This window comes from Nothoprocta perdicaria, unplaced genomic scaffold, assembly GCF_003342845.1.
Source record: "Nothoprocta perdicaria isolate Ctin4 unplaced genomic scaffold, notPer1 scaffold_133, whole genome shotgun sequence".
Lineage (NCBI taxonomy): Eukaryota > Metazoa > Chordata > Aves > Tinamiformes > Tinamidae > Nothoprocta > Nothoprocta perdicaria.
The window spans coordinates 326,979-343,836 of NW_020454461.1; the positions used below are offsets into that span (position 1 = coordinate 326,979).

Sequence of the window (16,858 nt, forward strand, 5' to 3'; positions counted from 1 at the left end):
AGAAGATGCAATCAAGATTCCTCAGAGACACTGTTTGTATTTTAACTGGTGAGCAACTATATTACTGTTCTGCCATTCTCACCAATAATATGAACTGAGTTAATGTTTCTTATATTCCTCCAATTTATTTTGAAGTATTCATTTTGTTTAGTGCATCAGAAGAAGGCGCTTCATGCTGAATTTCACTGCACTCCAAATCTAACTAGTTTCCAAAGCAGCACTAGGTAGTTAGCATCTCTAGATATCTGTCTTTGCCCTTATTGCCTGTAGAGTGTGAGACACTCTAAAGACACTTGCGACTTCTTTCCTAACTCATAAAATACAACAAAGTTTACCTAGCTAGAGCTTTTGTAGTATCTGCATCACCAGCAAAGTTAACACTGAAAATCTGAGTTCAATCCATTTCTTTCATTGCTGTTTCCCTACATCTCAACTTACCTTCAAATTCGCTGTTTCCCTCAAGTGAGTCAAGAAAAGAAATAAAATGAGATATTAAATAAATGGAAGAGTGATTCCTAGAGTAAGATATATAAATCTAATGAATCATTTTAACTCCCATAATATAATGAATCTTAGATTAAAAGCTTAACTTTTAAAGAGACTCTTAAAATCAGCCTGCAAGTGCTGACCCTTCATATATCTACTATATTTTCCTTTACTTGCCCAAAGTGAAACCAAAGAAGTCTCCCAAAAGAGGTGCAAGCATGATTTTATCTGGTGCTTTAGGATCCAAAGCTATTCTAATGTGATGTACATCAGTGGAGAAATTTTAGTGGACTTATTTAACCTGATGTTTTGTGCAAACTGCTCTCATCTGTTGCTTAAGTTTCTGTTGCATGTTGGTTCTTCCATTTTCCTAGGTGTTTTGAAAGGAAATACGATAAAGTATGCGATTTTTGCAAGAAGCACAAAACCAGAATTCAGTATGTGATCTATGGCATTTTAATAACAGGTAAGGTACATTTCATCCACTTTTGTTGAAGGCTTGTTTATTTATGTATATGAGACTGTAGATTGTGCCCATCTTGTTTCTGACCTAACATAAAACACTTCAACTATTTTAAAGAATGCCTTTGAGAAGAGGTAAAAGATAACAGTGAGTTTAGTCTCTATTAAAGTTCCAGACTCCTCCACTCATTCCCAAATGTAACAGAAAGAAGCCCAGACTTTGCCATACTGCTCCTCCAGCATCTATTCTACTAACAATTACATTTGTGATAAAAGGTTAGCTCAGTCCATGTGTCAGCCCCTTCCAACAAGCCAGGTAAATTACAGCTTTTAGGAACCAGTCCAAAACCACAAACCACACTAAAAGTAGTTAAGGACCAACCTGAACTGAAGTTCAGAAATGAACATTTTCCTTGTGATTCAATATCCATYGCAAATATTTACTAAAGGAAACATCTATTTCAGTATGCACAACAAAGTCATTCAAACGTTCTGTTTGTCCCTTTCCTAATTATCCAGTAGATTGGCTTATTTCCTTACATTCCTGCCAAGTTTCTTCTTGAAGTGCTTCTACCTGATTACTCTGTGAGGAAACATAGACTTAAAAAAGGTCAATGTGACATAAATGGACAGATTTCCTTATACTGAAAGAAAAGCATTCCCAGCATCATGCTCATCCTGATTTTTGTACAGACCTATCCTGGGTCAAGAAAGGATTCTAAGGATATGTTGGTGTTTAATTCATTAATTCCATAAAAAACAAGTTGTTTTACAAAAAGTGGTGTCTGACTGAATATGAATGAATATGAAATGAATATGAATTTTAGTTAATGTCTGACTGAGAATATTTTTATATCCTCAGTCAGACAAAATGAGACTGTTATTTACAAGCACTTAATTAGCCATTAGTCAGCACATGTTAGCAGTGATACTGCCGAACAACAAATCATTTCATATCCACTTTGCACAGAAAATACAGATTCTATCTCTAATCTTCCCATTTACTTCAGAGGAGGATTTTATTGTACAAGATAAATGTTTTTAAATTCTTCCTTTAATTTTTTTGAATAGACTTGCACTAATGTGAAAGAATGAGATCAATTTCCTTAATTCACTGTTTTGACACCAAAAATAAGCTGCCCCAGACAGAAACATTTGATCTTCCATAACAACTAATACATTTGCTACACGCTTTATTCAGCTGCAGTATATATCATTCTCTGTCATGGTGAAAACCCCTCAAAAACAATTCCACCATTTCTCAGAAACACATTTTTATATCAGAAAGCATATCTATCATGGCAACAACACTACAGGTGATTTTTTCAATATCTAGGTCGATTCAAAATGCACTTACAGATAAGCCCAGGCCTGACTTCAGACACGCCCACAACAATAAATGTTGCTTGCTATGCATTTGTTTCTGTTTTTAAAGAGAGCAGATTTAAATGAATTTTATGACTGTTTTGTATATGTGTGTGTGTGTCACAGCATACCTGGCAGCACTTGTCACAGCTTGCAGCCTGAATTTTCAGAGGGCTTTGGCGCTATTTATCATCACAATCCTGGTCATCTTCTTCATCTGCTGGGATTTTTTAATAGCAAAGTATGAAGACAGAATCTCTGCATTCTTTTCCCCTGGAGAAAGGTTTCTGAAGAGGCAGTGGTTTTGGCTGAAATGGTAAATATGAACAACTTCTAATTTATGCAGAAATATAAAGCAGTAGTCAAAATTCGCTTTCTGTTCTGTCTTCTTTCAGTTTGATGTGTTTCACGGAGTGATATTTTACCTCTCTTTCACTTACCCTGAAACACAAGCATATTTTCCTTCTCATAACATCCAGAATTATTCCTTTTTAAGGTTCTCAAACTAGCAGCAACACAGGTGACACTTTGGAGCAGATACTAAAGCATTTCTAAAGAMACAGTGGCTCAAAGACAGGCAGGGAGGGTTCCTGGCTATCAGGTGCTACCACCTTCCTGCCTGGACTTCCAGGAACAAAACATGCTGCTTAGCTCATGCCTGCAGAAACACGGAAAATGGACAAATCATAAAAATTGCAATAGGATAAAATACAGGTGAAAAATTTCCAGGGCAGCACAAGATTTTCAGAGAGTGCCTAAGCTCCTGAAYATCAGCTGCGTCATTAAGACTGCAAAGCAGTAGTTAGATGTCAAAAATCTTGAAGGGGGCTATAAAAAATTCCTCAGATCCTTATAGTCAAGCTTCTGGTGGCAAGAGATTGTTTGGAGAAATCCAGGTATATCGCAGCATCTGCATCCCTTCTGAAAGCCAGGAAGTACCTCACTGTCATTCAGGCAGAGAACAAACCCTTAAGTCACTAAAACCCTTACAAACAGCTAAAGAAAAGCGACAATGTGACCAGTTCACTTATCCTTATAACAACATTCAGCCTTTTAAACTTTAACATGCAGGAAACAAAACATGCAAACCAGATTTGGTGTCGTAAGATCATAYAGTCTCATTTGGAATTGTAGATGTTTCTTTTCTGAAGAGCTAACAGGAATATTTGTTATTCCTGGGAGAAGAAGGAACCCAAGGAGGTGCTTAAGGGTTCCTAAAGTTCTATTACAGTCTCATTAAAGAGGAAATCAACCAGTTGCCTCAGCATTCAGCAAGGTCACCTTCTCCCTTAACAAAGGGCTCTAAATAAGGACTCTAAATTCTGGATTCAGAAAAAAAAATCACTTTTTTTTTTTTTAAAGATTTTGATATATTTTCCCTAAGCATCAGGAATTTTTCCCCCTTCTCCCTCCTCCCATGGAAACAAAAACACATGGAAAAAAAAGTGCCATTTGTTCTTATGCTTAGGAGCTACATTCAAGAACAGTGCGAGTAAGAACCCCCACAAGGCAGCCTGGAAACCTTCCTGAAGGAAGAAATGAACAGAATAAATATGCACTGATAAACTGGTGGAACAAATCAGGAGCAGTAACCTCTGTATTTATCCAAGCTGCAGCCTGTTAAATTGTGTGTATTGAAGATCAGTGGCCATGCCCAAATGGTTTTGGTCCAGATTTAAAGGAGGAATTTCAGTATTTTGATACCACTGAAGTCAGTAGAAGTTGAACAATAGACATGTTACTTTAGGAATCTGGACCTATGTTTAGTCTCCCTCTCTACAAATAGGATGGTGTATTCCCTTTTCATCAGGCTGTTCTCTGAAGATTTCCTTCAACATGGGACCTGAGCACAGTTTGGTCGTAATAGGAACATATAAACACACATGCATACATCGTTCTTGTCACCATTTCCAAGCGAATTAAAACTGTTGTGATAAGAAGCTTATCTTTCTTAAACAGACTACAGCCAATTAAAGAAGCAAACTGCTTACAATCCACTCCTTAGTGCCAGGTGTTTCATAGGCCACAGGTTTTGCCAGTCAAGCCATGGCTGCAGTTCTTAAATAAACTGCACAATCAGTTCAGACTACCTAGATGTAAGAACTGGTTCACTAAAGAAGAGATGAAAGGAAGAGAAGGACGGAGTGATAAAGGCGAGGATTTTGTTAAATATCGGGATAAAAACAACATCCAGACAAGAGAGTTTCTCATGTGTGCTTTGTGTTTCCCCCATACCTTGATGTGGGGACATAGCTGGGGGACACATTGTCTGGTTTCCACTAATGGAAGTTTCTGTCACATCAGCACTAGCAGAGGCAGGTCCTGCTTATGGAGAGCTGCACAGAGAGCAATGCAAGTCTAGGGGAAAGAAGAAGAAGCAAAAAAAGGAATACCTAATCCATTTCAGTATGTCACTCCTGGTATAATCACAGCATATTCTTTTTTCCCACAGGGTGCTATGTGTCACCCTTATTACCGCTGTTATCTGCTGGCTTATCTTTGATACAGCAAAACTAGGATCCCGGCAACTGATTTCCTTTGGAGGACTGACAATGTATGTTCTCTTGATGTTCATCTTTTCCAAATACCCAACCAGAGTGAGTATTTAGTCCTTCCTGGATCTTTATTGTTTAATGTCTCAAACACTCTTCTCCTTACCCTTGCACATGACCAAGTTCAGAGGGAGTAGCAGAAAGTCCAAGAACTTTAAAGTTCAAGTTTGCCAGAATTAAACATGTTTCATTTGTGAGGAAAGCCCTTTCACTTTGGAGCCTCAGGGAGCACGTGTGGCTGTAGCAGTAGCTGCTTCTCACTTCTTCAGGAGGAATTTCCTTTTTACCTTTCCCAGCAACAGCACAGATGTGTTTGTTCCCAGAGCATGAGAGCAAAACAAGGTAGGCTGTTCCACACTTTCCAGCCCGTGCCAGGCTCTTTGCTATTCCCAGGACATCACCAGCACGTCTGAGAGTATTATCATGCCAGTACAAATCACATAAAACTGGAGACCGGCTACTCTTGTGAAGCTCTTCATTAAGCATCATCCCCCTCTACCCCGCCTTCTCCCAAAAAGTTTTGATTCCCACTGCAAATGGGAGCAGCTGCGGCCAAGGGGAGTCCCTTGAATTGCATCAACCCACTTCCACACACTTGCCAGTGCCGTTTATTTTTCCAGCTATGATATCCACCTTCACATGCTGTATTATTACAAAACAGTGTGCTCCTGATTAATTCCATCTCAGTTTTCACTCTTGTATGTATACCTAGCACACAATGCCTGTCTTCATCACTCACACAGTTATCCACTGTCCAGGTCACTAGGTTGCACCAGTATTTTTTCCACACTCCTATAGCCATACTAAAGCCTTTTTAGCCTAAAAAAGAGAAACACATTCACATAAAAAAGCTCCACAGGCTCCTCAGCATATGTTTCACCTAACCTTCAGAAGTGGATGGGTGTCCTTATTGCATACTGTGTGCTCTCCCATGGGTCTTCATTATGCCTAATTGACTTGTATTATTCAGATATTATCTGAATAAATTAGAGGGTGATATCTCAGCTCTTTACTTTGTATGTAATCAGATTCGATTTTAACAAGACATAGATTTTTKGGGGACAGAAGAGCAGGAATCCACAGTGCAGTGAACTCGAGAGAATGGTCACAAACAGACACAATTTTTCCCTACAACTTTCTTGGCGCCATTTGAATCACATTACTGAACAGTAAGACAGCTTTCAAGTATTCAAGCTCATTAAAGTTGGAGAAAATGGAAATAGTTTAAATTATCTAACCATACACTAACAGATGTAGCAGAATCTCCCTATCTGCAGAACAGATATGCAACGAATCCCCATATTCTCTCACTTCCATTTTTTCCATTCTCTAGTTTAAAGTAGTAACACTTTGTTGTTGCTCTCATATATATTTGTTCTATCTTTAAACTGAGGCACAGAAAGGATTTTCTCTCCTTATTACTTTATTACTTGCAGCCCACAATGCCATAATGGTGCAAAATAAAAACAAGTGCAGTGGCCATATGCATATTTTTACCTCACCAGATTCAACAACTCTCTCAGATGGAGATATCCACACTTCAGATCTTGCAAATTAGTAGAATATGACTCGTATGCCAAATGTCCTAAAGTCTCTTTTGGCATCTGCTGCTATGCTSCATCATAGTCAGAAAACCCTCTCACATTATTTTAACATTCCAAAATACATCACCATTTCTTTGAATAAAATGTTTTTTTCTTAACTTTTCTATCTCTCTAGGTTGTTTGGAGACCAGTATTTTCAGGAATAGGACTGCAATTTTTTCTTGGGCTCCTTATCCTGCGAACCAAAGCAGGATTTGATGTGTTTAACTGGCTAGGCATTCAGATCCAGGTAAGATACCAGATAGAAGTTTTGTGGAGCTTTTTTATATCATTTTCTGTCTTGATAKTATTATAGTAGGACATAATAGTTAGGCAGCTCAAGGATCTACTTGGTCCTAAAGTTCACCTCTCTTAAGGAAATTTGGGTCCTCAGAAAGGTAACTGTCCACCTGAATCCAATATAATTTCTCTTTCTACCCTGCTAACACAGAATGCTGTAGGACAAGCTAATAGATAACAACATAGCAATCATTGTCTCCTTATGGCTTTATTTTCCTCGAGATTTTTCACTATGTCAAACACACTCACAAAATAAAAAATAAAAGCAAAGCAAAACCAACAAACTATAATACTGCCATGCTCCTAGAAATTCTTAAGCTTGACCAAATTCTGGAATATCTTTGTAAGCAACCTTGGGCCTCCATTCATGATGGGGCCTCCATTGCCATAAGTCTTCAAACAAAGTAGCACTGTGTCCCCAGGGGCATTCTGTAATTCTCATGTTGTGTAATATGAATAAGGTGGCAAATTCCATAAATCCACAGCTAGCACCAGGGAGACCTTCTCCTTGCAAGGGGACCCTCCAGGGTGAGGAGATCCAGGTGCATGTGCCTCCAMAGGCAGACTGTGGGCACTGCTTTAAAAAAAGAGTCTGTCATGGGAAAAAATAGATAAAAGGCAAAAGAGGATCTGAAAGCACACACCGAGGATATTCTGCCCTCTAATGTCAGGAACACTACTTACACAAGTGTTCCTCATGGTACGATTAGGCTTATTTAAAACAGGAAGGTGTAGAACATAATGAGGAGGAAAGGTTTGAATTTGAGGTTAGGTTGTTAATCAGCTGAGAGCCTTAGTCAGTTGGGCTTCAACACCAGCTTCTGCATCTTTTTCTTTGGCTCTGACCAGAGCCAGTCTGTTAAGCCTTTCACTAGCCCTGTTTTCCACAACTCACTACTTCAGCGATTGGTGACCCATTTTAAGCTGTGTGGTTAATTGCACATGTTGTTTTTCAGGAGCAGAGAAATGCACTACAACATYAGCATTAAAAAGTAAATCCTTCTTAAACTAGCTTTTGGCTGTGCTTTCCACAATTCATTACTTTGGCCATTAGCTCTCTATTTTTAAACTTCATCATTCATTACATGTATTTGCATTAATGAGAAAAATGCATGGAAATGCATCCCAATATCAACATTCAAAAAGAAATTCTTCCTTTCAGCTGGCTCTTGCCTGTTATCCTGCCGGGTGTGGCAAGCAAATATGCCCTATGCCTTTGTTGTTTGAGGAAATCTGCACTCCTGCGAGTGCAGGGAGAGGTCCTAGGCTCAGGTGGATGTGGAGGCCACTAAGTCTGGACCATACAGAGCAGAAATCTCTTCAGACCTCCCCAGATACCTCCACAAAGAAAATGCTGGAGAGTAAGTTGGCGGTAACTCACAGCTCATAAGAAACTCCTTTTGTTTTCTGCCTCTAGACTTTTCTGGAGTACTCAGATGCAGGTGCTAAGTTTGTGTTCGGTGAGAAGTACACAGATCATTTTTTTGCTTTTAAGGTAAGGCAGCTTTTATATATGCTACACACATAGCAGACAGACAACCGCAGAGGAACTGCTTTGTTTGTTTATCAATGAAGCACATTCATTATGTGAGAGATGATATCGGGACAGTCACCAGAGGAATCAGACAACAAACATTCTCTTCCCTATTATAAGAAGAAAGTTCAGAAATAACATAAAACATTTATTGCCATACACYGAGTTAGGTCACACTTCTTTAGCTTAATTGTAGCCACATCTTTTACAAGATGACAGGATTTTTGGACATCTTTTTGCAAGGAATAGGATAAAATGCCCTCACTTGGTTACTGAAACAAGTATAATCTCCGGCCTATCTTTCACATCTCTAGAATAMAGATCCTATGTCATGCCATCCCATCTTGAAGTTGTGTGCAAACCACTGCATCACAAATATAACCAGATTGCATAAGAAGATTACATAAGCATATACTTATATTCACATGTATAAGCTACCCATTCATAAATGGGAAGAACTACACTTAGTAATATTTGGCATTAATGAAATCCCAGGGAGATTCCACTGCTCTCTTATGGGAAAATTTTTTGGGAAACAGCTGCAATATTTGTCTGTCCAAATACACCCACACCAGTGTYCCATCTGGTTTTGTAGTCACATATACTCCATGTCATAACACCTGCTTAGGTGGAAATCAAGCATGTTTAAAGAAAAAAACAACAACAAAAACTATAACAAAAAATATAACTTAGGCAAAAAAAAAAAGAGGGATTGGAAATCCAAGTACTTTATTTTGGTAGTTCATCCACGTGATTCTGTGTGCTTACACACTTTATCTTCTCTCTTCACTAAATTGAAGTCATAGTTCAAAATGGTTATTTTTCACACAAAAATAAACCTACCTGTAAAATATATCATTATCAATTAAATCAGAAAAATTCAGGAAAAAAAAAGATTTTCAGTAAGAAATAAAAACTGCTTTTTATTTCTAGTATCTTTAACTATACAACATGTTGCTTTACTTTTCAGTTACCTCTCACTCTTACTCCATTCCGCAATGCACTACTGATTAAATATTCCAGAGGTGAAATGAGCTCTTCCACAGTACTGTTCTGTGTGTTTTTTTGCACAGCTCATAATGCACATGATTTATCGGGGTGATTTTTTTAAGGTTTCTTTCATGGCACAAAATATTTTAATGACTGAAGACAAACCTAACATTGGATTAGCAAGTATCTGCCTCTGTGCCGGCACTCCTCTATCATTCTTACTCAGTACGATAAGCCAGCAAGAGAGATACATGAAATTTCTAGAGGAGTATAACAAGCACAACCCAAGCATTTTCACACTGAAGAGCAAGAAAAAAAAAATTATAAGTTTATTTTCAGAGTTGCACATGCCTTCGGATGGGAACATGTACTCTAAACAGAGTGGCAGGCAATTGCAGTGTAGACCCCAAGACCTTCTCTATCCGCATCTTCTGTATTTCTTTTCCTACAAGGCAGGAACATCTAGGCAACAGCCAATGTATCTTAAAACCTTTCCCAGGTATTTAGACTTTCAGACAGTCAAAAATGCTTTTCGCAACCTTCATGTACTCTATCGTGCRAGTGTGACCTAGTGAGCTGCTTATATCTCACCCCAAGATACTTCAAGCTACCTTCCAAAACACCAACAGACTCAAACAGAGCCTAGGTCTGGAGTGAGAACAGACTCTATACGGACAGATACCCATGTCCCAGCCATGCCAACCTTCAGTTCTGGCAGCAACATTTTATTTCCCACCAGTGCAGAGGCACCTGCAGCAGAGGTGCTCCCAGCGCGCACACATCATTCTGCCCAGCTCCACTGCACTCATTAATCAGTTCTTTGGGAAGACAGCCCTGTAAGCTCTGATTAGTCATTTAAATATATGCATTGAAATGCGTGAGCCAGGCTATTTTATATGCACATTTCTATATGCAGATGCAGAATTTCAGGGTTCTGGAACAACTACCACTTGCCCATGTAATTAAACTAACACATACTGCTTTCCTGAAAAAAACAGATACTTAAAGCCATCAGAGACACCATCTTGACAGCACTACCAACTCCAGAGAGTGACAAGATCGCACAGAAATTCCCCTTAACCTGAGAAAACTCATATAGTGATAAAATTTCTCTCAGTTTAGAGCCTTCTACCCAGTTTACTATGAAGAGCAGGTTTACTAGAGGCAACCAGGGTGTTACATTTCTATTRTACCAGTAGCTTGCTTCCCGTGCCAGGAGAATGGCAATTCCCTGGAGAAGGATTTGCTTTGAAGGTGAGGTGAGGCTTTAGGAGTACCATGTATAGCAATACCTGCTTTTCCTTTAAGGGTCTGCAAGGTCACAAATGGGAAAGGGCTTTAAAGTTAATCATCTGAGTTATTGTCAGAGGAACTGCACAAGGAGGGAGGCAGAGGGTGCTGGCTGTTAATTGCCATGGACAGGACATGACTCCCTCCCTCCTCCTGCTAAACATAAGTCACAGGAACACTTAAGAGCTCTTTTTATCTATTAGCAGTGAAAGTTTGCCACAAAGCTTGTGCTTCCTGTCYCATTCCCTGCCTCTTAACACCTTGCACAGACCCCAAAACAGGTAGAGGATAGTATTGACAAGAAGTCAGCATCCCAAGGTAACCATCCCATGTAACCACATGCAGGAATACAAGGGAGAACTAKCAGGGAAGGCACTGGTTTTATTGGAGTAAGATTTTCTTCCAGCRCTGCTCAGAAATTCACAACCATGAGATCCTGTGACTATCTTGGAGATCACTGCTAGTAAGGTCAGAACATCCGAATAGAGAAATCAGAGCCAGGTTAACTTCTTGAGGGGTACAGGGAGCTCTGCAAGTAGCATTCACTCTTTCTGGGGAAAGGCACATAAATGAGTTTTCAGACCTTTATTAAAGTTGATCTTTGCACTAACCCTCCTCTAGAAATGAGCAGCTTTCATTCACTGARAAGTAGCAACGTTTGTTCTTTATTTATATATTCCTTTTCATTACATTCATGATTTTTTTAACATGTATTATGCCCTCAGTTGAGCACACAGGAAAGCTTTCTAACATAAGTGGTGAGATTTTAAAGGTAACTAAAATGTGTGCATTATTTTGGTTCTTTCTGAAGAATATTCTTCCTGTTACATATAGCATAGAAATTGTGAGATCCTGTGTATATAACCTTCCTGTGAGCCAACTGACGATAATTTTATTCAAGATGAAAAGCAGAGACAGTAGCCTGTTACATAACAGCTCATACCTGCTTTACTTATGATGCTTTAAAGTCACACTTTCAAAAAAAAGCATTTTTCCTCTCAATTTTCATTGCCATTAAATATATCCCTGTAGGTTTGTTTCTAAAACATGATATYCATGCTTACAGTTAGAGAACTCTTGAACGCTCAGCACTGGCATTATAAATGGTTGAAAAGTAGTGCAGAAAAATGATGCAATAGGATTTTGACATAGTGTGCTAYTAAAATGCAGTTAAACTGTAAGGTCTTTCTAAGGAACCCATCCTCAATTCACTGAAATCAAGTCATAGAATCACAGAATCACAGAATATTTAAGGTTGGAAGGGACCTCTASAGATCATCTAGTCCAACCTTCCTGCTCAACCAGGCACACCTAGAGCATGTGGCACAGGGTGGCATCCAGGCGGGCTTTGAAGACCTCCAGAGAAGGAGACTCCACAGCCTCCCTGGGCAGCCTGTTCCACTGCTCTGTCACCCTCACAGTAAAGAAGTTCCTCCTCACCTGGAGACRGAASTTCYYGTGCTCCAGCTTGTGGCCATTATCCCTCGTCCTATCACTGGCCACCAGTGARAACAGCYTGTCCCCTTCCTCCCTGCATTCTCCCTTCCTGAACTTATACATATTAATCATATCCCCTCTGAGCCTTCTCTTTCCAGAGAAAACAGGTCCAGCTCACTCAGCTTCTCTTTGTACGAGAGATGTTCCATTCCCTTAATCATCCTGGTTGCCCTTCTCTGGACCCTCTCSAGAAGCTCCACGTCCCTCCTATACTGGGGAGCCCAGAACTGCACACAGTACTCCAGGTGCGGCCTCACCAGAGCTGAGCAGAGGGGCAGGATCACCTCCCTTGACCTGCTGCCAACATCCTCCTCATGCAGCCAGGATCCCATTGGCCTTCTTGGCCACGAGGGCACTGCTGCCTCATGGKTAACTTGGTGTCAACCARGACTCCCMGGTCCCTCTCSGTGGAGCTGCTTTCTAACAGGTTGAGCCCTAATCTGTCCTGGTGCCTGGGGTTATTCCTCCCCAGGTGCAGGACCCTGCACTTGTCCTCATTGAACCTCATGAGGTTCCCCTCTGCCCAACTCAMCAGCCTGTCCAGGTCCCTCTGGATGGCAGCRCAGCCCTCCGGAGTGTCSGCCACTCCACCCAGTTTGGTGTCATCTGCAAACTTGCTCAGGGTGCMYTCMGTGCCCTCGTCCAGGTCATTGATGAACAAATTGAAGAGCACCTGGGCCAGTACTGACCCCTGGGGGACACCACTGGCCACAGGCCTCCAACTGGACTCGGCCCCATTTATCACCACCCTCTGAGCTCKGCCAGCCAGCCAGCCCTCGATCCACTGCACCGTGCACTYRTCTAGTCCACTCTCCTGGAGCTTCCGTAAGCTAGTCAACTATAACCCCAGTTAAAATCTCTTCATCTTCAGCTTATATATACCAAAGTTTATATAGCAGTCTAAATCAAGGTTTTTATTTACTTATTTTTAAACAAAGGGACAGAGAAGTTCAGTTTTGAATTCTATATCATGGTACCATCATATGTATTTGAATAGGCAGCTTACAAGGTCTACAGGGTAGCAACTCAGATATTTGTAGATGCCAATACCCTGTTAATGTTTGAACACGGCTATAAACAAATGATTATGTTAAGTGAGCAGCTTCAAAACTATCACAGCCCTGTCAGAAAACTATCCAGATACCTGAAAGTTATTCATTTTAACAAAACAGGTACTTACAGCAAGCCTAGGTTATTAAAAGTTTTATAACCTGAGGATGCAAGCTGAGGATGCACCAGTCTTCAAGATCCTGAAACATCTCAAAAATTCTTGAGCCTCTTTTTAAAAAATTAAACAGTTTACAAAAAGGAAAATTGCTCTGATTAATGCTTTTGTGTTTTCAAATTAGGTCCTGCCAATTGTAATTTTCTTCAGCACGGTAATGTCTATGCTTTACCACGTTGGATTCATGCAGTGGCTCATTGGAAAGGTACTGAACTTTTGTCAGCACGTTTTCATTTGCCTGGTGCAGGAGACCTCAAGCTGTGACATTATCCCCAAGTAACTTGGCCAGAGCCAGACACATGAAAGTTACTTTATTTTTAATGTGGAAATATTTTCACATGTTACCACATGTCACCAAGTCTTTTTTTCCCCAGATTCCCAGTTCCCAGGATTGTTAATGTAAGCACCACAAACCTCATGTGTATGAAACAGAGTGTTAGAGTTAATATAAGTAATTCATAGCCTTAATYTAAATTTGACATTTTCCCCTTCATACGATCGAAGTCCTTCTGGGTTGATATACATGTAGAAGACTCAAACTATCTGCTGTCGTTGTTTGACAAGTCCATTTCCAGGACAATGGCAGGTACAGCCTAGAGCCTGTCATGTTATAGTTACAACTCTGTGGAAGTATTCCTCCCCTGGCTTACCTCAGCATGCTGCTCTTGAATGAGTTCAATGTGTCTTGAAATCATTAGCTCATGATATATTATGTTTGCCTCAAAACTTCTATGTTATATGCTTAATTCCAAATGGATATGGATTAAGCAAACCTTCTTTTTTTTTTCTATTCTAATCATTTTAGGTTGGATGGATAATGCAGATTTTCATGGGGACAACTCCTGTTGAGTCTCTAGTAGCTGCTGGCAACATATTTGTGGGACAGGTGAGTTACAGCATGGATAGACATGGATAACTAAGACAGGATTAGTGAATATGGAAGATGAAATATGGCTCATCAGTGGGCATTTCTGTACAAAAAAATAATCACTTCATACAAAGCTAAGACTCCTGGAAACACAATTAATTTTCAGGAAATCAATTGCATTAAGTTTGTATGTCAGCTATGAGTTGGCACCTCATCAGGTGGAACCTCAAGTGCTAAAAAAGAAATCTCAGCACTAATATGGATCACCTCCAAAAACAAGCACCAGASTAGCTGAAAATTATGAAGAAAGCTATAAAATGAATAAATTTTATACTCATATGTATACTATGAAGAAAGTTATTTCAAAAGAGAAAAAAAAAGGTGGAGAGAGAGAGCAAAGCCACGTATGAGTATGAGACAAAAGGGCAAATGGGGCCGGCAAAACCAGACAGAGAACATAGAAAACTATGGTACAGAAAACATGAGGAATAGGCTTAACAGTCCACTTTGATTAAGAATCCAGTAAAACCACACTACAGGAGTCTCCATCCCCAGCTCTGTAGCACAGCAAGGAGATCAGCAAATAGTTTCCAAGCCCAGATACAACTTAACTTACAGCAGTGGTGTTTAGAGTTGTAAATCACTGCAGTCTAGTGCTTCCAGTATGTCCATGTGGGCCTCCAGTATGTGCAGACACATGCCAGAGAGGATCAAGGTCATTATCTTGTCCTTAGATACTGGGGGAACACATGTKTATATGATGCATGGAGCTTACCTGTGGATCACATTTGTGGCCATTTCTAACTTACTCAGAACTGACTTGAGATTTCTTGGCCATTTCATCATGCCTTTGGAAGAACCTCTAAAATTGACAAAGAATTATCAAGCAGACAAGATGATTGGTGGTACAGTTTTACTTCTAAGTGGTAAGAAAAAGTGGTATTAAAAGTGCACTAATTATCAGCAAGATTATCTATTCAAAAAAAAAATTCTCAGCCAATGATTTTCCTTCCMAGTTATAAGAAGAAACCACTGATTTTTTTTTAGGATTTTATTTGTCTAATGGCTATTTTTTTAATTCCAGACAGAGTCTCCTCTCCTGGTACGACCCTACTTACCGTATGTCACCAAATCTGAACTCCATTCAGTCATGACAGCAGGATTCTCAACAATTGCTGGAAGTGTCTTAGGAGCATATATTTCTTTTGGGGTAAGTCACGGAAGGAAATGTGAAAAATACCATATTTATCTGAAATCATGCAAAYGTAAGAGCCCACTGAAATACTGTGGAAGAGTAGCTTTGCAATCCCTGTGCCTTTTCTGAAGAATTAACCATGCGGATCTATCCCAATTAAATAACAAAAAGACACCAAAATCTCAGTCTGCTTGTGAGGAAGTTTCTAGCAATCCTGTGCAGTCATAAATGGCTTCCTATACASAGCAGCTGACAGCACATATCTAGACAGAAAAATGGGCTCGAAGAACTGATTTACAGTCAGAGTCATCGGGGACAGCTGATGAATGTATTTATTCCATGTTTGTACAAATAAGGCTGAGAGGCAGAAGCAGGAAGGGAGGGGATTAACTAAGAGCATAGGAGAAGAAAATGTTGGATACTGCAGAAGTTACCAAAGGAGGAATTTAGAGAAACTTATGAAAGAAGGGATAAAATAGGAGTGTCATATGATGTTAACAAAGACAGGGAGTTTGCAATTCCGATGGACAAAACAAGAGGTATTGCCATCATGAACATACATCTTAAGGAGCAGGCAAGGTTTCTCACTTAAAATGCTCTACTGTTGTCCCACTCTGCTGWCCTCCATGGGCCTGCTTTCTAATTAATATTACAAATTACAAATATTACAAGTACTTTTTACTACTTCCATTTTTTTTCTGCCTCCAGTCAGGCAGAAAACCTAACATTGCTCACTTTCTTCTTTCTCTTATGAGCAACATGATCCTTCTAATGGCCCCCTGTACAAAAAAAAAAAAAAAAAACTTCAAGCACCACATTATTTTAATCACTTTGCTTGTGTTTGCTCATGATAAGATCATAAAAGCCTATTTCCTATCACCTGGATTTCTAGGTTTCTGCCTCCCACCTACTGACTGCTTCTGTTATGTCAGCACCAGCATCATTGGCTACCTCCAAACTATTTTGGCCTGAAACTGAAAAGCCCAGAATAACTCTGAAGAGTGACCTGAACACAGCTAAGAGGTATGTTCACCTAGACTTTACTTATTAGTAAAACTAATGCAGAAATAAGATTGGAAAAAATAAGCCATCACAAAYATCGTTAGGAGGACCTACAAGATAGATTTGCAGGCAATAAATTAGTTGCATGGCTATATACCCCAAACAGATGGTTACTTGAACCTGGGTGCAGTACCTCCCACTTTGACTGCAGGGGCTGTCATTACCAAATGGAAGAGGCAGAGCACAGCTAAGGTCTTGGGCTATACAATAAACTCTCTACAGGAAGAGGGAAGTGCCTGCCCAAGGCAACCCAACAGGATGTTTTTCTGTTTGTTCTGGTGACATCTGTACAAAATTCCTATCCACAGAGGCAAATGAAAGCAAAGGCAGAGTGGTCATCTCAGGGACGGCAGCAGAAAACTGACTGTCCCTCTGAGGAGACTTTTAAAATCAATAAGCAAAGCAGGAAGGTTCCTATGGAGCTAGGGTGCAGAGAGTGGTTGTCAATG

The 16,858-nt window shown here is 39.8% G+C and overlaps 1 protein-coding gene across 1 annotated transcript in view; it reads left to right on the forward strand.

The window, feature by feature from the left end:
• Window positions 1-16,858, forward strand: part of SLC28A3 (solute carrier family 28 member 3) — a 39,277-nt gene that overhangs the window by 12,212 nt on the left and 10,207 nt on the right. The window contains exons 4-12 of the mRNA XM_026033788.1: window positions 861-952; window positions 2,440-2,629; window positions 4,766-4,910; window positions 6,585-6,698; window positions 8,166-8,243; window positions 13,409-13,489; window positions 14,090-14,170; window positions 15,237-15,362; window positions 16,240-16,370. Of these exons, the coding sequence (XP_025889573.1) occupies window positions 861-952; window positions 2,440-2,629; window positions 4,766-4,910; window positions 6,585-6,698; window positions 8,166-8,243; window positions 13,409-13,489; window positions 14,090-14,170; window positions 15,237-15,362; window positions 16,240-16,370 (1,038 nt within the window). The remainder of the gene's footprint in view (window positions 1-860; window positions 953-2,439; window positions 2,630-4,765; window positions 4,911-6,584; window positions 6,699-8,165; window positions 8,244-13,408; window positions 13,490-14,089; window positions 14,171-15,236; window positions 15,363-16,239; window positions 16,371-16,858) is intronic.